Consider the following 24,199-nt stretch of genomic DNA (forward strand, 5'->3'; position numbering starts at 1 on the left):
ATTAAAGAAGATTCTAGAACAGTTCTCAGGGAAGGAGGCAGTTTTTTGCTAGGGGCACATTTGGCAGAGTAAATTTTGGGTTCACACCTGGTGGGGTGGGGGTAAGAGGAGCTGCCACCTGATGGCAGCCAAAGGACAGGGTGCTGCTAAGCATCCCATCTCTCCCAGAGACCTTCCCTGGGCCAGAAGGATCAGAAAACTGTCAGCAAGACCAAGATGTGAAACAAAACACCATGTTTCTTTTGAAAAATATTTCTCCCCAAAGCACAGCCAAGACACTTGGATAAGCCTGTCTCTCTTAAGTATTGGAGTTCTAATTTTTTATTTTCCAGAAGATCCGCCCTAAGAGCACAGTTTCCATGTAAGAAACTTGAAACAAATGTGTGACCTGATATGACTACTGACTTAAGATTCCTTCTCTAGAGATGAGAAAAGCCCATTTTCACTACCAAAGAAAAAGCAAAAACTATCACTGCTCATGACCGTGGAAACTAGGTGACCTCAGGGAGAAAAAAATACTCCAGAATAGAACAGAGGAATATAAGCTGCATATGGCCCCATCGTTGTGCTCCCTTGAGACGTCAGGACATTCAATGAAATACATAGACTGACTCCCAAGAGCCCCTTCTTTTCTTCAAGAATCAGGTATCCTGCATCATATAGGATTGTTGGGAGAATTAATAATCTGGAGATGAAGACTCTGGCAAAAAATATCCTACATGATGGATCTCTGAGACCTCAGAGGAAAGAAGGGGCCATCAAAGAAGGATGTACTTTTCTCTGAAGGGATGAGAGAACTTACACTTTACTTATGGCTATGTCCAAATACTGAAGGAGTCTGTGGCCACAAAAGGCTTCCATAGCTTTGGTATGGCAAGAGCCTCGGGTAATCACTGACAACATAAATAAGAGTGTCAACTGTTAAAGGAACAACAGAAGTCACTGTGCACTTGCTCCCCATGCAGGACCTCTGTCCTTAATGAGTTGTACTATGAGAATGAACTGCAAAACTTGTTCTCAAACTGTACTCTATATGTTATGTGTGTGTGTTGGGGGGTGTAAACTGTTGAAATCTATATTCAGCATAGAGTTGGTCCTCTGTATATAAAATCAAACTAAAAATGAACTATAATAAAAAAAAAATAAAGGTGATTTATTGGAGCCAGGGATATAGGCATACTGTGTGCATTTACCAAATCCCCCCCCCAACTTAGTTACAGTTTGCTGATTTGAATTAAGCTAGTTTATTTGTTTTCACTCACTTCATGAGTTACAAATGGAACATGGTCTTTATGTCTTTCCTCTCTGCCTAAATTTCCCAAATTTTATCAGTTCCATATCCAGAAAACTCCCCCTTTGGCCTGCAGGGATCTCTTCTTCATTTTTATTCATATTGTCTGCAACTTTTCAGTAATTGCTTTGTAGTATTTCATGTCAGCTCTACTTTTTTTATATTCTGCAACACCTAATACACAGTGCAATAAATATTGCGTTAAATTAAAAAAAAAATAATCTGGAGATGGTCAAAGCAAACTAGGCTTCTCAGAACCTCAACATGAGAAGGGACAGGGTACTCTCACTCTCAGCAGCCCAGACTCAGTCAGCTGTGCTAAACATATTCTCCATTCTAGCACTGGATATGCTCCATTACTGTGTGAAATTTTAATTCTAAAAAGGTATGAATTTATTTTAATGATTTACATGAGGGGTTAGCCATTTCTGCACATCACAAAGTTGTCATGTATCATATTGGACTTCATGGAGTCAGGAACTGAGCCCTATCTTGGGAATGGAAACAAGAGGTAGAAAAAGGAATTCCCTTTGTGTTTTTCATCAACACTGGAGCTGGTTAGAATCACGGCCACAGTCTCTCTGCCACCTCCTCGTGACAAGCAGGGAATGAGGGCCAGGTTCCTGTTCTGTTTTCTTGTCACAGCACTCAGTGTACCCTGCGAGTTCCTGTGGCGATGGAGAAGTATGTGGACTCCAGACAGAATGGGCAAATTCCGCTCTTCAGGGACACATTTCAGTCTTCTGATGTCTCCCAAGAAGCAGGCTCATTAAAGACATCTTTCTCCTTACCACCTTAAATGCTATGTGGCACAACTTTGCACTTTAAATCCTAGGTTGCAAAACCGTGCCTGGGACTAAAATAACAGCGTCTTTACATTTCTAGAGAACACAATTCAGCTATAGCATACGATACGGTAAGACAGGCACCTTTAGAACAGATGAGCAGGGAAGTCACCGTACCCAAACTCAGTTATTGTTCCTGATTTTCTACCAACCACGTGCTTTATGCCTCAGATCATGTTAAAGGAATATGGCACCTAAGTGTCTCAGGCATAAAGGAATAGCAAGACGTATCACCAGGAACCATTAGAGTAGTTAGTAAAAGTGCTTCACTTGGCGCTTATAATACATTTTCTTCTAATTCCAAAAGAGTAAATATCACATGGCACCTCTTAAATATGTACAATTGTTTCCAGCTAAAAATAAATCAGAAAAAGAATGAATTCAGTAAAACAAATGTAAGAAAAATCTATAAACTATTAAAATAAAAAATATAAAACCAGTGACTGTACAAGAGCAATACTTGGGTGTAGGGGATCGGCAACTTAGGTTTCTAAGGATTTTATGTACATTCACTCATTTCACCCTTGCATGCCTGTTAAATTTTACTGAAGAAATGCAGCCGGAGAGAAGAGTCATTTGCCCGACATTACACAACTCCTAAATGTGAGCTGGGATCTGACTTCAGCCTTGTAAAGGACTTGCATGTCCATCTAGGATGCTCACCTGCCTTCCAAACTTGGTGACACCGCTTCTCTGAGCTTCACCAAAGCAAGTTAAGAATATTCGACACTCATATAAACAGCTAACCTCCTGAGAAACTCACTGGGTAGACTGTAGTATGATTAACATCATGCCACAGGACAAGCACATTAGTAACTTGTGAAAGATTCAGAAGTATTCTTAAAAAAAAAAAAAAAAGATTTTTCAGGGAGTGAGCACTTAGTGTAGAGGTTAGGACTTCTGTGTCCCACGTCAGAGTACCTGGGTTTGCTTCCTGGCTCCAGTTCTGGCCCAGCGCCAGCCTTTGGGGGCATTAGAGGAGTGAATAGCAGACAGGAGCTCTTTCAGCCTGTCTCTGCCTCTCAAATTAAAATATATTTGTGACATGAGCTCTCATTAAAAGGGGCTAATGGAATTTGCAATCTGGATTTCCTAAAGAGAATGGCGCTGATGCTCCCCGTTTTGTTTTCTTCGTAGCCTTTGTAACAAGCTGCAGTTACCCTGTCTGTATGGTTCTGTGCCTCAGCACTGCTGGCCTCCCTTGTTAGGTTCACAGCCAGGACCTGGCTGCCTTGTTTACCTACATCTTCAGGACTCAACAGAGAGGCTGGCATGGCAGGTGCTCAAAATTGTGCTGGAACACCCTTCTCTGCCTCCAAGTTTCAGCTCAAGTGTCTCCAGCTATAGCATCTTCCAGAAATTTCCAGATCCTGCTAAGTACCCCTCCTTCATGGTCCCCCACCACCACCACCTTTTTTAGGACTTCCCAAATTTTATGTAACCATCTCTTAAAGCTGTCTGTCTCCTCCATGTGATTGTGGGCATAGCCTTGGGAACAGGAACTATGTTGTGCTCTTTTCCTCCCTATAGTTCCTTGCACCTAGCGTAGTGTGTCAGGTGAGCTCGACAGATCGCGATGGAAACAAATCAGGTTGCCCGTAAGCCGTGATGTTCTCACCAGGCCTGACCTTTCATCCTGCATTCAAAGCTCACGTTTGACAGGACCCGGCATTTGAGAACTTCTGTAATGTAATGTGTCCTTATTTCTCTTCCTTTTCAGGAACCTCTCTGGAGCTACACAACAGAAAGGGAGGAATCATGTCCATGATTGCGGCTTTCTACAGCGGCAAGTCCATCCTCATCACAGGGGCCACGGGCTTCATGGGCAAAGTGCTGATGGAGAAGCTGTTTCGCACCAGCCCCGACCTCAAAGTCGTTTACATCCTTGTGAGGCCCAAGGCTGGCCAGACGCTGCAGCAGAGGGTCTTCCAGATCCTCAACAGTAAGGTATGTGTATGGGAAGGACCACATGTGATGACGAGCAGAGCCCTAAGACAAGGCGCCAGCTCTGTCCCACGAAGCTAGCGGGGGCCAGAACGTCGCATGGCCAAAGGACAGAGGCTGAGCAAGGTAGCAGCCACCTGGGTGCGGAAATCTGTGGGGTTTTCCCCTTAGACGCTGCCTAGGCTCAGGAGAGGGCAGCTGAGAAAGTTCTGGAAGTTCTGTTCTGGAAGTCTGCGAGAATCAAAATTCTCAAGCTCCCGGAGTGTGGGGCAGTTGGGCGCCTGGCACAGCTGGGAAGACGCTGCTTGGGATGCCCACATCCTCCCTTATCAGAGGGCCTGGGTTCAGCCAAATCCCAGCTTCCTGCTAAGGCAGACGCTGGGAGGCAGCAGGTGCTGGCTCAGCGCCTGCATCGCCTGCATCCCTGGCACCCGAGTAGAAGACCTGAATTGAGTTCTGGGCTCTTGGCTTTGGCTTGGCCCAGCCCTGGCTGTTGCAGGCGCTTAGGGAATGAACCAGAAGATGGAAATCAATCAATCAATCAATCTTTCTCAAATGAATTGAAAAGTTTTAAAAATCCTTCCGAGTAGACGCTCCAGATTTGAAATCTGTCGCAGTTCATCTGAGCTCTTCACTAATTCTCCTCTAAATGTAATCTAGGTTTTTTTTTTTTTTTGACAGGCAGAGTGGACAGTGAGAGAGAGAGACAGAGAGAAAGGTCTTCCTTTTTGCCATTGGTTCACCCTCCAATGGCCACTGCAGCCGGCGCATCTCGCTGATCCGAAGCCAGGAGCCAGGTGCTTCTCCTGGTCTCCCATGGGGGTGCAGGGCCCAAGGACTTGGGCCATCCTCCACTGCCTTCCCGGGCCATAGCAGAGAGCTGGCCTGGAAGAGGGGCAACTGGGATAGAATCCGGCGCCCCAACCGGGACTAGAACCCAGTGTGCCGGCGCCGCAAGGTGGAGGATTAGCCTGTTAAGCCACAGCGCCGGCCTGATCTAGTTTTTTTAATCCCCAGTTTTTTGGATATTCCTATGTTCTGTTGCATTTGGAGGAAAGATTCCTAAGGAGTCTGCAATAATGCTGTCAGTTGTCTCAGCTCTACAAGATTTAGCAGTTATGTCTTTTATTGCAAACTTGCAATTTCTATTACCCCAGAATTTATTCTAAGGTAAAAACATTGGAAATGAAATATTATAACTGTGAATAAGCATTTGGATGTCTAAACTCTGGTTCCTCTAAAAAACTGTAATATATATATATATATATATATATATCAAGTTGTAATTTTTAATTTTCAAGGCGGTATGGTTTTGGTCTCAAGCATTCTGGATGGAAATTCTGATTTATCAATGAGCTCCAGATTTCCAGAATTTAAAATAGAAATGACAGCAACCACGTCCCACTGCACTGTGTGGAGCGTACAAGGTCACTTAAGGCTAGCAAAAGGAAAATTAAGAAAATTGTGAGTTTTTATGACGTTTCCTGTCCAGTGTATAGGAGCTCTAGCAACTGACAAGCACATGTGTCTCTCATGGTGCTGCACATTATACACCCACTGCCCACGAACTCTGGTAGGATCAAATCTGTCCACTGGCACCAGGGTAAACTTTTGGCATAGACCATCATTAAGTGAATCAGAAAAGCTCCTCCTGCCTCTCACTGCCTGACCAATGATAATAGGAATTAGCTAGGTCTTCAGTAACTACAACACACTATTGAAAGGGTCTTTTATGCTGCCTGTCATTTATCTTTGCAATAAACCTGTGCAAATAAGAACCATTGATAATATCCTATCATGGGTGGGTGACACTGAGACTTGAACCATTGATTTACCAAGGTCTATTATCCACCTACTAAAAGAGAGTCAGACTTCAGGTCCAGGGTTGCCATACCTGCTTCTACCCTACCCTACATTCCTGGTGAATAATGGATCTTAAGACTAACAGTCAAAGGCTGATAGACATTAAACCAGAACCTCAGATCAACTCCCTGTTCCCTCCAGACAGCACTGCTCAGTTGAGTATTCCTCATGTTCACTGTTTCCATCCCATCACAGACACACCTCTGTAGTCAGCAGCTCTGGAGCCAGCTGCAGACACCTAGGGAAATAGCATAGCAGTGTCCTGTGGTCAGCCTCATATTCACCTGCTGCTTTTTGATGCCTTGCACTTGGTTACAGAGCAACATTACTTTTGTTCTGGAAATCGTGGTTCTGCTGTGTATAACATCTGTGAAATGCCTTGCCACTCTTCACACTTGCTACCACAATTGGGCTCTTTATTGTCAGCTGCCGGCTGTTACAGGCAGCAGTTCTCCAAGTGTGGACCCAAGACCAGCAGTCTATCAGCTGGGAACTCTCATGGATGGGTTGCAAAGGTAGACTGATCTCAGTTGGAATATCAGCACTACCAGTTATTAACCTTGGGATGGTGCGCAAGAGAGCTACCTTGTTGCATTGCACCTTGATTTCCCTATCTTTAAAATGGGGCAGTAACACATTCCTCACTCAGGCAAATCTATCTCCCACGTACTTCCTCTCTTCTTTTTCTCTGCTTCTCTCTGTTCCAGATTCAAATCCAGTTCTGACATCATAAGGTATGGTTTTAACCACTAATGGTCTCACTTTAAGTTATGCAAATAGAGTTTATTTGAATAAACTGTTTTCTTCATATATTTTTCCCAAAAGGAATTGTAGGGAAAAAGAAATCTTTAAATGCAATAGATTCATTTATTTATTTAAAAGATACAGTGGCTGAGCATGAGGGAGAGAGGGAGGGAGAAAAAGAGGGAAGGAGAAAGAGAGAGAAATCTCCCACCCACTGGTGCACTCCAAAATGTCTAACAACAACCAGGAGCCAGGAACTCCATCCTGGTCTCCTACATGGGTAGCAGGAGCCCAAGTAATTGGGCCATCTTTTACTGCATTCCCAGGCACATTAGCAGGGAGCTGGATGGGAGATGGAGCAGCCAAGGCTCAAACTAGGGCTCTAAATGGGATGCTACAAGCAGCGGTTTCACCGTAATGCCTAGCTCAGAAACGTCCTATTGAAGGCAGTCTCTGGGTTTACCTGGCTACAAACCAGAACAGATTCTATCTTCTGCATCACACCTGCAGAGCACGGAGGGTGTGGTCTGCATGGGAAACGGTGGGTGACTGAGTTGGCTTCAAGAGGTGTACTGAGTCCAGGTCCTGAGGGTTTTCAAATAGTTACAGAAAATATAATTGAAATTGTCTTTAAAAACAAAGATCATGTATTGACGATGTGATGGAAAACCCACAGTGCTGGAGTGCTAAGGAGCGTGACCGCCCTGGAGCTCAAGCTGTCTCCATCTGTGAGCCCCTCAACTCTACCATTTTGTTGGGGCTTTGGGCCCCTGTGACTAAAACGGTTGCCATAGTTTCAAGCTTCACAAACAAGGGTACTTAAAAAAAAAAACATAGGAAATGGAACTCAAAGATATATCTATTTTAGTGCAAAAATATTTTGAAATGCATGCACAGTTTCGTCATATGACACATCTGTCATGATCCTTTTAAAGACACCTGTGCACCTGTGACAACCTTTGGATGGACAGAGGCTGGAGCTCCCTGAGCTCTCGTCCAAGGCTGACAGACATCTCTGCTAGACCCCCTCAGGAAAGTTCCTTCCGTCTGCTCAGCCTGGGTGAGGTCACATGGCCGTTGCTGAAGCAACCCTTGTGACCTGAGGAACGCCATGCCCTGAAGCGTTCCCAGATCACAGCTCTAAGCCAGTCGCTGCTCAGGGATCCATCACTCCTCCCCTGGAGCTCAGGTGAAGTCACCGCTCCTGAGGCACTGTGGCTGCCTGAGAAGGGTGACAGCTATGTGCCAACTCAGACCCTTGAAAAGAGACAGAAGCACGAGCATTAGCAGGTGAACATCCTAGGTAGAGCGTGGTTTCCAGAACCAAACAGAACCGAGATGGTGTCCTCTCCTGTCCGCTGAGGCGTGTGATGGCGTAACTGAGCTGCTGGTGCCCACTCTGCATGGTGCTGCCTTTTGTGCTGTCGTGAGATGGAACAGAGCTGGTACGGGAGAGCACTAGAGAGTGGGCCAGAGCAGGGACTCAGTGAATGCTGGCTTTTACTGTTCATATGCACGTAGTGAGGGAGTCTGAATGGTGCTCTCAGCACATGGCACTCCAAGCCAGGGTCTCTTCCGCCTGCTGACAGCTCGATGATTTCCAATCCTATAAATAACATCACGATGCAAAGCAACATGGACAAGTATGTGACAGAAATCAAGGGACTCACAAACTTAAGAATATTTACTACCTAACCCATGCACAGAAGGTTGCCAACTCTTGGAACAAAGGGTCTGAAAGATGCCATCTTATCCAGAACACCTAAGCCTATCACGTAAGATATGTTTTTATAAAATCACCTTAAAGAGCAGCTGAGCAAGAGGCAAAGTAGGGAAACTTCTAGAAGCCCAGAAATGAAAAGTGGGCACACATATGGGGGAAGAACATCTCACTGTGAGCTTGCAAGTATGGCAAGTATTTAACTAACAGCCAAATATCCCAGGTGCCACGGGAATAGCAGGGATAAAGTAGTGAAGGGAACTGATTTGCGAACTGGCCTCACAGATCTCTGGACAAGTTTTACAAGATCTAAATGTATATTTATGCATTTTGAAAAATACCATATAGGAAAAGTACAAGGTACTTTGAGATATAAGCAAATGGGACTTGTTTTAAAATTCTGTGCCCAGGGGATGACCCAAGAATGATGTCACTAAAGCTCAGACAGAGATGACTGCATTCAAGAAAATGCCAGAGGGTGACCATGGCTTTAGTACACTGAGCTTGTGGGATATTACAGAAAATGCCCCGTATTTTAAAAATCTAGGGTCTGGAGCTGTGGTTAAGCCTCCTCCTGCAGTGCTGGCATCCCATATGGGCACTTGTTCAAATCCTGGCTGCTCCACTTCCAATCCAGCTCTCTGCTAATGGCCTGGGAAAGCAATGGAAGATGGCCCAAGTGCTTGGGCTCCTGCACCCATGTGGGCGATTCAGAAATAGCTCCTGGCTTCAGATCAACGCAATTCTGGCCTTTGCAACCATTTAGGGAATGAACCAGCTGATGTGAGGTCTCTCTTTCTCCCTCTGTCTGTAATTCTGTCTCTCAAATAAATAAATCTTTTAAATAATCCATCATGTATATTAAAATTGGGAATATTTTCACTTTTTAAATAAAATGCTGCAAAAATACTGAACTACATCATTCTCCCTTTTAGTGCCAATCTAGACTCTGCCTATTTTGTATGCCTCTATCTGACCACAGAAGTCAAAAATTTACAGAGGATAATTAATGCCTTTTGCCACAAAACCAGAAACAGACTGAGCAGTTTGATGCTGTAGTAAGTGTTCCCTGTCAAGGCACTCCTTTAGGCATATTTTCAGCAATTTCATTATAGCAGCAAAGTCTCTTTGAGGCTGAGGACTAACTTTTAACAACAAAGAAAAATATGTTTTCCTCCTGTGGTAGGACTTAGGAGTTTGTGAGGAAGACTTAATAAAGAGGTGGGTCGATGAGGCCGTTGCCTCCAGAAGGTTAAATTGTATCGTGGACTTCATGGTATTAGGGGTGATGTTGAGAGATTTGGGAGAAAATGTTTGAAACTGCTACTGGAAGATAGCACGTGGGCCAGCGATGGAGAGCTTGAAGCATTCGCTGATTTGGCAGTTGGCTTCGGACTGGGATTCTCATGATTTTAAGATATGTTGAGGGGTTCACGTTTGCACATAGGTTAACACTCCACCTGGGAACCCTGCACATCTCAGAGTGCCTGGGTTCAAGTCCCAGCTCCACTCCTGGTTCCAGCTTCCTGCTACTGTGGACCCTGGAAGGCAGCAGTGTTGGGTGAAGTACTTGAGTCTCTGCTACCCATGTGGGGTCCCGGATTGAGTTCTGGATCTGACCTGGCCCGGCTGTTGTAGGTGTTCAGGGGAGTGAATCAAAGCATGGGAGCTCTTTCTCTACCTCTTAAATGAAAACAAAAATAATCAAATGAAACTACTGAGCTCTAGTGTCGTTATCTCTGAATGGGAACTGACCTGTTGACGGGCAGATTTTAGAGAGAGGAAGCAAAAGTTGATTGTTTTGTACTTTACGTGGACAAAACCCTTGGAGATGTTCTACTCTGCTGTTGTAACCCACAGGTCAGCCTTACAATCCTTGTCTCTTACTTCAGTAACGATTGACTGTTCCCCCAATTGAAATTCTTCTCCAAGACGGCTGAGAACTCCCAGGCAGCTAATTCTTCAAGGTCACTTCTGCTCTTACGTGGAATGAATGAGACCAAGTTGACCCATGGCAGGCCAACGCCCATTAATTCAAGTTTTATGAATTAAAGTCAAACAATACAAAGAACAGTCACTTAGGACTAACATCTGTGGCACCTGCCTTGACCTTCAACAGGTGACTCAAGTGCCTTATCTTTTGATTAGGATTCTGCCCTGATAAGCCTTCTCTTTTTTTCTTTGATTTTTTTTTTTTTTGACAGATAGAATTAGGCAGTGAGAGAGAAAGATGGAGAGAAAGGTCTTCCTTCCATTCGTTCACTCCCCAAATGGCTGCTACGGCCGGAGCTATGCAGATCCAAAGCCAGGAGCCAGGTGCCTCCTCCTGGTCTCCCATGCGGATACAGGTGCCCAAGCACTTGAGCCATCCCCCATTGCCTTCCTGGGCCACAACAAAGAGCTGGACTGGAAGAGGAGCAACCGGGACTAGAACCCAGCGCCCATATGGGATGCCAGCACCACAGGCAGAGGATTAACCTAGTGAGCCACAGCGCCGGCCCTCATAAGCCTTCTAAGAGGGAATGAGGTCATTGAGTTTCTTAATTCATCATGCTGAATTTAACACAAACTCTAGGCATTATTCCATGAACTTGGCAACAAATATTACCTTTTGCTAACTTCTTGGAGTCTCACAGCTATGTTCTAGCTGGTTAAAGTTGCTAAAGGTCTTAACGTTAATCATAGATTGCAGTTAGTCTCAGTTCTTGTATCTGTTTTGAGAGATGGCATAGAGTAGTAAAAAGAACACTGGAGCTCTATCTACTCCCTCCCAAACCAGAGCAATGGAACTTAACTTACTGTGTTTATTTAACATGACTTTTTTTTTGTCTCATCTATAAAATGGACTTGATAACAATAGCTATTTCACAGGGATTTGCTAAAACTCAATGAGATCCTAAGTATGAATTTTTTATATATATTTGTTTGAAAGGCAGAGAGAGAGAGAGAGAGACAGAAAACTTCCATCTACTGGTTCATTACCCAAATGCCCTCCACAATCCGGGCTGGGCCAGGCCAAAGCCAGGATTCTTACATAGTAGCAGGGACCCAAGCACTTGAGCCGTCTTCTGCTGCCTCTCATGGAGTGCATTAGAAGGGAGGTGGAGCCGCGACTCAAAGCCATGCACTTGGGTATGGAACCTGGCTGCCCCAGTGGCATCCTAACTGCTACACCAAACACCTGCCCTGAAGTGTTGTGTGCTGTACAAAATAAAGGTTTTATTACCATTAGCCTCCGATTTCAGTGGCCCAAGCAGCCTCTTTTGTTTATTATTCTAAAGTCAGACTCTCTAGATGGCCTCAGTTCCAGACTCTTACAAAGATGCATACATTCCTGCAGTGTCTTCATCAGTTCACTGTTTTATCAGAAATAAAGATTTTTGAGTTCGATCGGTAGCAGGAGCAGAGAGCAGCCCCACCGCGGCTGGCCTAGTTACCGTCATACCCCAGGAGAAGCCGCAGCTGCCGCAGGCAGCCCCAGTCCCCATCACCGCAACTATGAGTGGCAAGGCCGAGACCCAGCAGCCACTCGCCGCCCTCAGCGCAGCCAAAATCAAGCCCAGCACCACGGGCAGCGGCGCAGGGAGCAGTGGCTCAGGCAGCCTCCCATCGGCAGCGCCCACCGGCGGGGACAAGAAGGTCATCGCAACAAAGGTTTTGGGGACAGTAAAATGGTTCAATATAAGGAACATATATGGTTTCATCAGCAGGAATGACACCAAGGAAGACATATTTGTACCCCAGACTGCCATAAAGAAGAATAACCCCAGGAAGTACCTGCACAGTGCAGGAGATGGAGAGACTGTGGAGTCTGACGTTGTTGAAGGAGGAGAGGGTGAGGAGGCAGCAAATGTGACAGGACCTGGTGGAGTTCCAGTGCAAGGCAGTAAGCATGCAGCAGACTGTAACCATTACAGACGCTTCCCATGTCGTAGGGGTCCTCCACGCAATGACCAGCAGACTGACCAGAGCAGTGAGAGTGGGGAAAAGAAGGAGGGGCTGGAGAGCGCGCCCAAAGGCCAAGCCCTACCGCAGGCCAGGGTCCCACCTTACTGCATGCGGGGACTCTGGGCATCGACCACGGTACTCCAACCCTCCTGTGCAGGGAGAAGTGAGGGAAGGTGCTGACAGCCAGGATGCAGGAGAACAAGGCTGACCAGTGAGACAGAATGTGTACCGGGGTTATAGACCACGATTCCGCAGAGGTCCTCCTCGCCTATGACAGCCTGGAGAGGACGGCAATGAAAAAGATAAGAAAAACCAAGGAGAGGAGACCCAGGGCCAGCAGCCCCCTCAGCGTTGGTACCGCCGCAGCTTCAACTACCGACGCAGACGCCCAGGTAACCCTAAACCACAAGACACAAAGAGGCAAAAGCAGCCGATCACCAGCTAATTCGTCCGCTCCCAAGGCTGAGCAGGGCGGGGCTGAGTACAAGCCGGCTTAACATCTCTACCATCATCTGGTTTAGTCATCCAACAAGAAGAAATGAATATGAAATTCCAGCAATCAGGAATGAACAAAAGATTGGAGCTGAAGACCCTAAGTGCTTGCTTTTTTCCCGTTGACCAGATTACTAGAACAGTCTGTATTATCTATGCAGCATGGGGTTTTTATTATTTTTACCTAAAGATGTCTCCTTTTGGTAACGACAAACGTGTTTTCTAAAAAAGCCTGGTTTTTCTGAATACATATTTAAAGGTTTTTAAATTGTATCATATCTGGTCAAGTTGAGATTTTTAAGAATTTCATTTTTAATTTGTAATAAAAGTTTACAACTTGATTTTTTCAAAAAAGTCAGCAAACTGGAAGCACCAGCTAATAAAGGTCTTAAGTAATAAAAAAGATTTTTAAGGACTCACATTTACATATTTTAAAAAGTTTTTGCAAGATAAAGAAATATAATCAGAAATCCTAAGTAATCTTGATGTCCAGGTTTCACCAGCCTATGACAAATGTGTTCATATCCACATGAACCACCACGTTCGGAACTCTGCATTCCTTGGGGGTTGTAGCAATGTGGGTGCTGAAACATACAAGCCTCCCCCCCCCCAATCAGCAGCTGAAAATGGATGAAGTTTAATTTTCAGCCTCAACAATCCAGTTCATACAGGACATCAGGGACCCCATATGTTCTGCATGTGGCCTCTAAGACACCCAAGGGTCACGTGGAAGGTCTCTGTCACCCAAGCCCAGAAGTGGTGAGCATCTCTTCCATCCACATTCCACTCTTCATAATGGTCCCTGGACCATACCTCACTGCACTGCTGGCTGGAAAATGCACAACTGTGGGCCCAGAGGAAAGGAACCCTGCACTGTTAACAACCAAGGGGGCTGCGCAGTGACCTTGTCTTCGGCTCACCAAGCTCCTGTAGCACGCTTTTGCTGCACAGAGAAGACCCTCATCCCTGCCACAGTCTCATGCCATTCTTGTATCCAATTCACAGTCAAAAATCCTAGGGAACAGACTCAAAGTCCAGCTGTATTAGCTTCTGGGTGGCAATCTTGGACTAAATAGGAAGATGTTCTACCTCCCCCACATACAGCGGTAGAGCAGACTCTGCAAAAGTTTAAGACAAAAGAAAATTAAACAAGGACGTATTGTCAAAGGAAGAACACCAAGCAGGCAGAAGTCCCTGACTATGAGCATGAGGAAGTCCCTCCTGGCTGATACTGAGAAGGCTCCCTACTCTGGAGGTGGAGAAATCCCACAAATAGCCTCTGAATGTGCTCTCCAGGAGGAATCCTCTTCTCCATCGCTTTTTGTAGCCGAGAGCTCCACCTTCTGGAAGGTTCTTCCATGCATGCTACCTCCTTGCTGTCTGCTGATTCTGCAGCAGTAAGGGTGGAAACCAATGGGTGGTTTCAGGTTTAAGGCCAATCAGCTCCTGAGTCAAGGGTCTTTGGAAAAAAGGCATCTATCTCTTGGTTCATGCACACTGTGTGAAAGCCTGGTGCAAATAAAAGGCTTCGGTAAAAAGGCTAAAGAAGAAGTGATAAAAGGAAGGAATATTTATCAGGTACAACACTGTTGAAACACTGAAAAACTGGAATTCACTGAACTTGTTTATTCAGTGAATACTGGGCGACCATCTACTAAAAATGAAGCACTGTGCCAGATGTGGAGGACACAGCAGTAACAGATGACACTAGTGACAAGAAGAAGACTTCTGATTTAAAAGTTAAGGGGGGAAATTGGAGCATACATGCATTCTTGGTTTTGGTAAATCCAAAATCACATGGAAGACCTGGATGGAGTTCCAAGCTCCTGGCTTTGGACTGGCCCCGCCCTGGCCACTTCATTCATTTGGGGAGTGAACCTGCAGATGCAAGATATCTCTCTCTCTCTCTCTCTCTCTCCACCTTTCAAATAAATAAATCTTAAAAAAAAAAAAAAGAAATGTGCCAAGTACTCAAGGAAAGTTTGGTTTTCTTTCTTTAACATTGCCTTCTTTATTTAACATAACCTTTATATGATGTAAGGGCTGTGATCCCTGACAATCCTGCCTACAAAACCAGTCTCTGCAGAAAGGTTGCTCAGTGGTATTGTCTGGGTCTGGGTCCCTCTCTCCTCCTTCTACTGCATGGCCACTCACCCTTCTTGGTTTTTGGTCTGAATGATGTTCCTCTCTGAGTTGCAGTTTTTTCTGGTGTGACTCAGATTCTGCAAATATGTATTATCTCAAGTCAATCAAGATCCAGGCCAGAGTCTGGCATTTAACTTTAACTATTTTCACATAAACACAGTGATTCAAAGACATTTGCAGCTTATTTTTCAGTAAAGGCCTGGTATAGCTTTTAAGCAATTTCTTGCCAGCCATACACAGCGATGAATGGATTGTAATGTACCATAAGTACTACCACATTCCTAAAGGTAGATAAATCATCTCAAGTATATGAGACTTGGATATGTTTCTTTAAAACGCGATTTTAAAAAATGATACCAGTTTGTCTTTGATGACCACCATGTCTCCAGGAAATATGTGTTCAGGAAATATATCCCCAGGAAATGTGATTAAGACAGACATCTGTTCTAGCCATCAGAATCCATACATCTGCTGCTCCTTCCATATATACCCCTCTCACTTCCTGTTTCCTTGCTCTCAGAGACAGACAATGAACTGAGACTTACTTGGGGTAGGCTATGCTGTGCAGACCTGGAACTCAAGAATCCGAAGGGAAAATTCATGTTCTTACTCATGACTTGAACATTATCTGAGTTAATCGGAGATTCGTGAGGGCTTTCTCATAAGGCTAATGAAGGTGGCGTTTTAGGAAAAAAGCACCAAATACACAAATATGTGTACTATCTAAATATATTTAATGTAGTATTCTTTATAACAAATACTTTCTCATTGTGTAATGATTAAATCAACAATACACACGTGTTGGACCCAGGCATTAAAAAAACACGTATTTCATCAAGTAGCAAATGACCTGAGAAAATGTTTGTTATAATATATTCAAGGCAAAAATGGATGCAAAACTATATTCAATAAAATTTCAACTAATGACCCTCCATGCTGATGTAATTTTCGGTTTTTTTACTTATTTATATTTTCTAATTATAATTATAATGAGCAATGTTACTTTCGTGGTGAGGACATATCTTCTCATACTAAAAGAGTAAGAATAATTTCTTTATTTTCAAAATATAATTACAATAAATAGCTTACATTTCTAGAGTGAAAAACATCACATTTGTCTTTTAAAATAAGAATAAATATGCAGCAAAGCAGTCATAAATTTGCATAATTATGTCATCAGGTATCATTTTGGGCTATTTTTTTTCTTTTTTTTTTAATTTTTTTTTTTTTTTTTGACAGGCAGAGTGGACAGTGAGAGAGAGACAGAGAGAAAGGTCTTCCTTTGCCGTTGGTTCACCCTCCAATGGCCGCCGCGGTAGCGCGCTGCGGCCGGCGCACCGCGCTGATCCGAAGCCAGGAGCCAGGTACTTCTCCTGGTCTCCCATGGGGTGCAGGGCCCAAGGACTTGGGCCATCCTCCACTGCACTCCCTGGCCACAGCAGAGAGCTGGCCTGGAAGAGGGGCAACCGGGATAGGATCGGTGCCCCGACCAGGACTAGAACCCGGTGTGCCGGTGCCTCAAGGCACATTTTGGGCTATTTTTAGCTTTGGAAGTCGCTGCTGTTTAGGAAATCATTGGGATGTCCCCTAAAGTCCCGTGTAATGAAGCCGCAATCCGTAGACTCTTAAGTGAATGGTCAAGGGCGGTACTTCATTGAAATCTGGTATCTGACAGTGGGGCTCAGTGATGAGGTGGGATTAGGTTGCTAGGGTGGTGCCCCATAAAGGCTGATGGCTCCCTGAGGAGGGCCCACTTGGAGGGCAGAGGAAGAGTATGCTCCAGGGCCTCTCAGCTGCATGGCTCGCTGGGTCCTCATCCCTTCCTCACCAGATGCAGAACCACTGGGCCCTCCCAGTCAAGAGCCATCAACTCCCAAAGCCAATTCTGTTCCATTTATTTTTTTTTCTTTCTAATTTTCCCTAAGCAAGAGGCTTCTGTAAACTTGGATGACTAGTAGGAACGCAAACTTTTCAGGAACTTAAATGGCCTGTGGTTAACAAAGGCCACCTTTTAAGAGTGCAACTGACCTTCTGTTTGACAGCTGCTCACCTCAGACTAGGAGAAGTGTGTTCAATCCCTCCCCTCTAGGCCACTTCCTGTCTTCCTTAGTCCTGTGAATAGACCAAATACACACAGAAGCAATATCTTTTCACAATATTCCTTTAAAAAAAAAACAAACCAATCAGGGCTGGCACTGTGGCAGAATGGGTAAAGTCACCGCCTGCAATGCCTGCATTCCACATGGGCTCCAGTTCATGTCCCAGCGGCTCCACTTCTGATCAAGCTCCCTGCTAATGTGCCTGGGAAAGTAGTGAAAGATGGCCCAAGTGCTTGGGCCCCTGCACCCATGTGGGAGACTTGAAGAAGTTCCTGGCTCTTGGCTTCAATGTAGCTCAGCCCTGGCCATTGCAGCCATTTGAGGAGTGAACCAGCAGATGGAAGATCTGTTTCTCTGTATCTCCCCCACCCCTCTCTCTCTCTAAATCTGCCTTTCAAATAAATTAAATAAATCTTTAAAAATCTATCAATTATTTGAAGGCAGTGAGCTAGATAGAGACAAATAGAAATCTCTCATCTGTTAGTTCACTCCCCAAATGTGTGCAACAGAGGGAGAAGCCAGGAACCAAGAACTCATTCCAGGTCTCCTATGTGGTAGAAGGATTTGTGCCATCACCTGCTGCTTCCCAGGGTGCTCTTAGCAGGAAGCTGGATTCCAGGGTGGAACTGGGATGCAAACCCAAGCACTCTGATATGGGATGTAGTGTCTGATATGGGAAGCATTGTCTTAATCCACCCCAATGTTTCTTACTTTCTTTTTTTTAATATTTATTTTATTTCAAAGGCAGAGTTAGAGAGATGCAAAGGCAGAGGCAGAGACAGAGACAGAGTGAGGTAGGTCTTTCATCATCTGGTTCACTCCCCAGATGGCGGCAACAGCCAGAGCTGCCAGGAGTCAGGGGCCTCTTACAGGTCTCCTATGCAGGTGCAGGGGCCCAAGGATTTGGGTCTGTCTTCTCCTGCTTACCCAGGCTGTAGCAGAGAGCTGGATTGGAAGTGGAGCAGCTGGGACTCAAACCCACACCCATATGGGGTGCCAGCCCTGCAGGCAGAGGCCTTACCCGCTATGCCACAATCCTTACTTTCTTTTACAATATGAATCCCTAGTTCATTCATTGACTGGCATGATTTTGCTCGCCCAGCCTCGTTCTCTTTAAATCTCTTCCAATCATCTCAGATCTTTTTCTTAAAAGTTTTAAATTGCTCACACTCATTCAGAAAATTACTAAACCTTGGGATTCAACTTTACTCTGCAAATACATCAACTTATCAGCAGTATCTGGACTACTTGGTGTAATCATGAAACTTTACATAATCAAACACACACAAAGGCACATACACACAGCTTTCAGATCAGCAGCTTTTGGAAATGGAGTTTTGTTATGGAAGCAGAAAGGGAATTTTCCTCTGAGGACACAGGTATTATGCTAAGCATCTGAATTTCACTACCCTGTCTGATTCTCAGAAATCTGTGTGGCACGCCTTACTTGTACATTACACATGAGAAATTCTTCCAAGAAAGTTGTTATCCACCCAAGGTTATTTAGCCTGTGCCAGGGAAGTAAGAGCACACCGTGAGTGTTGTTCTCTTGTCTCCAAAGCTCATGTCTTACCTGCTGCAATGCCTCATCTTCTTGAGGAATTTGCATCCTTGAAAAACAGTTTCATTAGGAAGGGGAAACTATGGCTTGACATTGTAGAGTACAATCACTTTTTCCATCCTACTGCATGGATAATGCAAAGATGCCACCAGTCCTATTACAGAGTAGAAATTTTCTCAGGGCTGGCCTTCATTTGGGATCACAGAACAAGATAGTTGAGTGTTTGGCCTTGTAGGTAAATATGCAAATCAATCACAGAAGCTCAGAGAGATAAGCAATGCACCCTAGTCACGTAGCTAATAAGTAGCAGAACCAGGATTCAAATCCAGTGCTTCATGACTCCTGAGAGCCTGACATCTCTCCAGTACCCTGATGGTTATCATCAGCATTTATCAGCAACACCAGACACTTGTACAAAGACCAGCTGTCCAAGCTTCAGCTCACAACTGTTGAATGACCATCTCTAGGGTCAGAACATGTGGGTTTGTTGTTTGTTGAAGTGATTTCCCAGGCATCCTTGCTATCTGCCAGAGTTTGATAACCACCTTACTACACAGTGCTGCCCTTCTTGTCTTATAGAACTTGTCCTCACTGAAGCAACAACAATTTGTAGATTAATTCTTTGTGTCTTATGGGAGTTACTAGTGAACTGACAAAACCCTGCCATTTTGTGAATTTTTGTGAAACTTTACATTGTGTTTGAATTTTTTTTTTTTGCTTTATCTTGCATGCATTGTTTTTAACTGTTGTCAGCTTAGTCACAGTTAACCTGCAGAATCCGTTGGTTTATCTGACTCCACACCAAAAATTCTGTAATAAATATTAGATTCTGTCTTTCACTTTGGGACACCAGATCTGCCAGAGATTGCCCTTTGCTTTCAAGTGCCTTTTGCTTTGTTCACAAAATGCAAATATTAAGCAAATTTGGGTTATTAGGAGTAAATGTGGTTATATTTGAAAAAAAATTCAGTAAAATGATTAAGTATCAAGAGATTCTCACGATTAGAATTGGTAAGACTGGGGCTAGTAATGTAGCACAGTAGGCTAAGCCTCTGCCTGTGGTGCCAGCATCCTATATGAGTGCCACTGCAGCCTTTTGGGGAGCATACCAGCAGATGGAAAACCTCTCTATCTGTCCCTACCGCTCTATCAGTAAATCTGCCTCTCAAATAAGTAAAATCTTGAAAGAAAAAGAGAGAGAGAGAGAGAGAGAGAGAGGAAGGACGGAAGGACCGACAGACGGACATGATTACCTTCAATAATCCCAAAGGACTAGGGACTAGGGACTATACCTACTCCCAAAATGAAGCCATTTAGGTAACTCATTGATTATAGGTCAAGGTCAGGGCCTCTACAATGTTTCAGAAGTGTTATGTACACAATTTCCCCAACCCTCATCCATTCCCTGCTTCTGATCACAATACAGTCCTAGTGTCTGACTACAGATGTCATCTAAAGTTCACTGAAACCAAGACATTTCTCTTCCCACTTCAGAGTGTTCTTATTGAAGGTTTGCAAAGTTTCTCTCTTGCTTCTGTGTTACAAGTCACATAATCTCTCAAGTTTAGGAATAAGAGATAGAAATACTTGACTATATAATGTCACTGAAACACTCCCCCAACTTCCAAGAGGAATTTCCAACTTTGAGATGTTTTAGATCACTTCCCAGCTGCTATCTTTAAGTGAACACAGAAAAAAAAATGGGTCTGAACATTGTCAAGAATGAGGTTCCATCATGAGATATATAGACGCATTGTGTTATTAGCCATCCAAAAGAGTGGAATCCTGCCATTTCTAGCAACACGGATGGAACTGGAAGACACTGTGTTAAGTAGAGTAAGCCAGGTACAGAAATACAAATACTGCGTGTTCCCACTCTTACTGGAAGCTTAAGAAGTTGATTTCACAGAAGTAGAGTAGAATATCATTCATTTGAGACTGGCAAGGGTAGGGTGAGGGATAGCAGTAAGTAAGGTGACAAGCAGCCAGAGTTACACAGAAGAATTAAGTTGTAGTGCTCTACAGAACAGTGGGTTGAACAGTTTACAACAATTTATTTTTATATTTGCTAAAGAACTAGAAGACACGGGATGGCGCTGTGGTGCAGCAGGTTAAAGCCCCAGCCTGCAGCGCCGGCATCCCATATGGACATCGGTTCGAGTCCCGACTGCTCCTCTTCAGATCCAGCTCTCTGCATGGCCTGCGAGGGCAGTAGAACATGGCCCAAATGCTTGGGCCCCTGCACCCATATGGGAGACCTGGAAGAAGCTCCTGGCTCCTGCCTTTGGATCAGCTCAGCTCTGGCCATTGCGGTCATTTGGGGAGTGAACCAGCAGATGGAAGACCTCTCTCTCTCTTTCTCTGGCTCTACTTCTCTCTGTAACTCTTTCAAATTAATAAAATAATTATTTAAAAAAAAATAACTAGAAGGGATCCTAACACAAAGAAATTATAAATATTTAAGGAGTTAGAAATGCTAATTACCCTGATCTGATCATTACACATTGTGTACATTTATCAAATTACCACATTGTACCCCATCAAAATTTCATAAAATGGAAAAGCAGGAAATCTTTATTCAAGTTCTGATAATGGAGACTATTCAACTCTTCTATTCCTCAACCCTAGACCATTAAATGGTGCTTTCATGAGATTGTGCAATGAGAAGGAATATGATAAACTCATAGAATTTAAAATAAGTAGTAAGTTCCTGTTGATGTGCTTTCCATGATTTTTTGAAATGTTTTTCTTCATTTTTATTTCATCTAGTTTTTCATACTTGTAATTAATGTCTTGTATCTCTCCAGAATCCATTTGCACCATTTGCTCGTTTCCTTCAGTCTTGTCATTACTACAAAAGAAGCAAGTCTGCTCTGAGCACTTTCAGCCCCATTAGTGATTAACACAGAGGACCCAGGAAACACCCGTGTCCTCAGCCTGAGCCATCTGCTGTCTTCCAGTACTCTGGTATCAACGAACGGCTAGCCCAACAGTTGCAGCCATCAAGCTCCTGTCATGCCTCCATCACTATTCTTTCAGGAGTTAACTTCAAATCAACAAGCAAAAACTTGGGTCTTTTCAATGAACTTCATACTGTTAAGCATACAGAAACATACAAGAATCAACACATTTAAAAGCTAGAGGAGGAATGTCATACATTCAAATGGTTCCCAATTAATGGTATAGACTTGAGAAAGTCAGAGTTGAGTAGTCTCCATTAGGAAAACTCAAAGGGATTCCTGCTCTTCCATGTTATGAAACCTTGTTCCTAGTATTTTATAACATTTATATGCAGTACAATGTGGTAATATGCTACATGTATACAATATGTAGTGATCAATTCAGGGTAATGAGCATTTATATCTCCTTAAATTGGTATGAATTAAAGAAATGACATAAATTATGGGGTCACTGCTTCCCCAGGGATGGTACCTGGATAATCAGACACATCTCAGAGGTGGTTAAGAAACACAGCTTCCTGAGTTACACTGCAGAGTTAGGATCTCTGAATGTAGACTAAGAAATAACCTTTAACCAGGTTCTGTGGTTCTTTTTATGCCCATAGTTTGTAAATTTCTCATGGGAGAAATGTTCTGGGCAGTTATAAAGAGGAATGAGTCACAAACAATTGTTCTTCCATAATTGTATGTGTTAACACTCTAACTAGAAAAAGTCTCATCATTTGTACACATTAAAATCAAATGTGAACTTGATGTGAAATGCAAATTCCTATATGACAGAATAATTCCTACTTAGAGGATATGGGGTGAGACCCAGCAATCTGCATTTCTGATATGCATAGTAGTGATTACAGTCATTTAAATTGGCCGGCACCGTGGCTTAACAGGCTAATCCTCCGCCTTGCGGCGCCGGCACACCGGGTTCTAGTCCCGGTTGGGGTGCCGGATTCTATCCCGGTTGCCCCTCTTCCAGGCCAGCTCTCTGCTATGGCCCTGGAAGGCAGTGGAGGATGGCCCAAGTCCTTGGGCCCTGCACCCCCATGGGAGACCAGGAGAAGCACCTGGCTCCTGGCTTCGGATCAGCGCGATGAGCCGGCTGCAGCGGCCATTGGAGGGTGAACCGACGGCAAAAAGGAAGACCTTTCTCTGTCTCTCTCTCTCTCACTATCCACTCTGCCTGTCCAAAAAAAAAAAAAAAAAAACACTAAAGTGGATAACACTTGGCGAAGTGCTGGCTAAAACCATGGTTGGTTAGATGGCAGTTGGCTGTCACCTTGCACACTCTCTGCAGAGTGTGGTAACATTTAAAGGGTATTATTTTGCTAGTATCTCTAAGTTTCCCAAGAAGGCAAACCCATATTATTAGGCAAATAGTCAGAGGGAACCCTCATTTAGTGCTGTGGTTTGAATTGATGCAGCCACTTCATTGAATATCTCTGTTCACTATAGTCAACTGTTATCTGGCTCAGAAAATTCATACTTTAAAAAAAAAATGTACTATGTTCAGTCAGACCTGCTTTCTCCTTTGAAAACACAATCCATAGATGGAATACAGATTTGAATATTATTTCCCAAAATAGTAACTATCTCCTATTCCCAAAATAGTAACTATCTCCTAAGACAGCAACATTGTAAATATGGCATCTTGGTACTTACACAGGTTGTCAAAAAGTACAATACGATATAGCAGCATCCTCAGCCAAAATCAGAGGCAAAAGAAAATCTGTACAAGGCAGCTCACATCACATGTAAGGAGCCCCAGTGCTGGAGGATGGAAGCCAGAGTCATCTACCACTTCTTCCTCTCCTACAGCCAGAACTCATCACAGGCAAAGTCAAAGTCCACAAAACCCTAAATCAGTCTCCAGTGATTAAGATCTATCAGGCCGACTCAAGAGGAGCCTTTACAGATTCAATGCTTACCAAAGGGGAAACTGCATAAAATTCAGATAAATATCCATAAATGTCCAACATATGTTTATTATACAATGAACATGAACTATCAAAGAAGAAAGGATTCAACTGTGAAAGCAAACACCTTGCATATTTATGACTGAATGAGAATAGAAGGGCAGAAAAATCTTGCAGATGACCCAGAATGACCTCTGTGTTGAGTACGTGCCTAGGACATATTATCATCCGTATCAATCCCAGATGTTGAAAATGCATTGAGGTTTGTTCTGACTTCCAGGTTATTTTCAGAACTGCACAAACAACCAGTGGAAAGGCTCACCCTGCAGTGCAGAAAAAGTAGCTTAGACAGAGATATGCTCATTTGCCAAGATAATCTGGGGCTCTGAATCCTCCCTAATCATCTTTGCTGAATTCTGAGCACAGTCTTGCCTGATGCAAATGAGACATGATTTTCTGACTACCTGACATCAACTTTTTGGTAACCAACACAAAGCCAATGGTATTCCAGGGTGCTTCAAAAAGTTGGTGAAAAATAGAAAAGGGGAGTATATTTTTGATGCCAAAAAAAAATGTGAGATGCATCCTAGGAGTTTCCAAAAGGTTCACAGAAAATATGTATTATGAGAAAGTTAAGCAGATTTCCAAATATTTTTGCATCAAAATAAACTTGTCTT

The 24,199-nt window shown here is 43.8% G+C and overlaps 1 protein-coding gene and 1 pseudogene across 3 annotated transcripts in view; both read left to right on the plus strand.

The window, feature by feature from the left end:
* Positions 1-24,199, plus strand: part of FAR2 (fatty acyl-CoA reductase 2) — a 159,151-nt gene that overhangs the window by 101,674 nt on the left and 33,278 nt on the right. For all 3 annotated transcript variants that reach the window (XM_062195531.1, XM_062195530.1, XM_062195529.1), the window contains exon 2: positions 3,857-4,083. In XM_062195531.1, coding sequence (XP_062051515.1) covers positions 3,895-4,083 — 189 coding nt within the window. In that variant the 5' untranslated portion in view covers positions 3,857-3,894. The remainder of the gene's footprint in view (positions 1-3,856; positions 4,084-24,199) is intronic.
* Positions 11,906-12,852, plus strand: LOC133762571 (Y-box-binding protein 1-like; annotated as a pseudogene).

Source organism: Lepus europaeus, chromosome 6 (assembly GCF_033115175.1).
Source record: "Lepus europaeus isolate LE1 chromosome 6, mLepTim1.pri, whole genome shotgun sequence".
In the NCBI taxonomy this organism is placed as follows: Eukaryota; Metazoa; Chordata; class Mammalia; order Lagomorpha; family Leporidae; genus Lepus; species Lepus europaeus.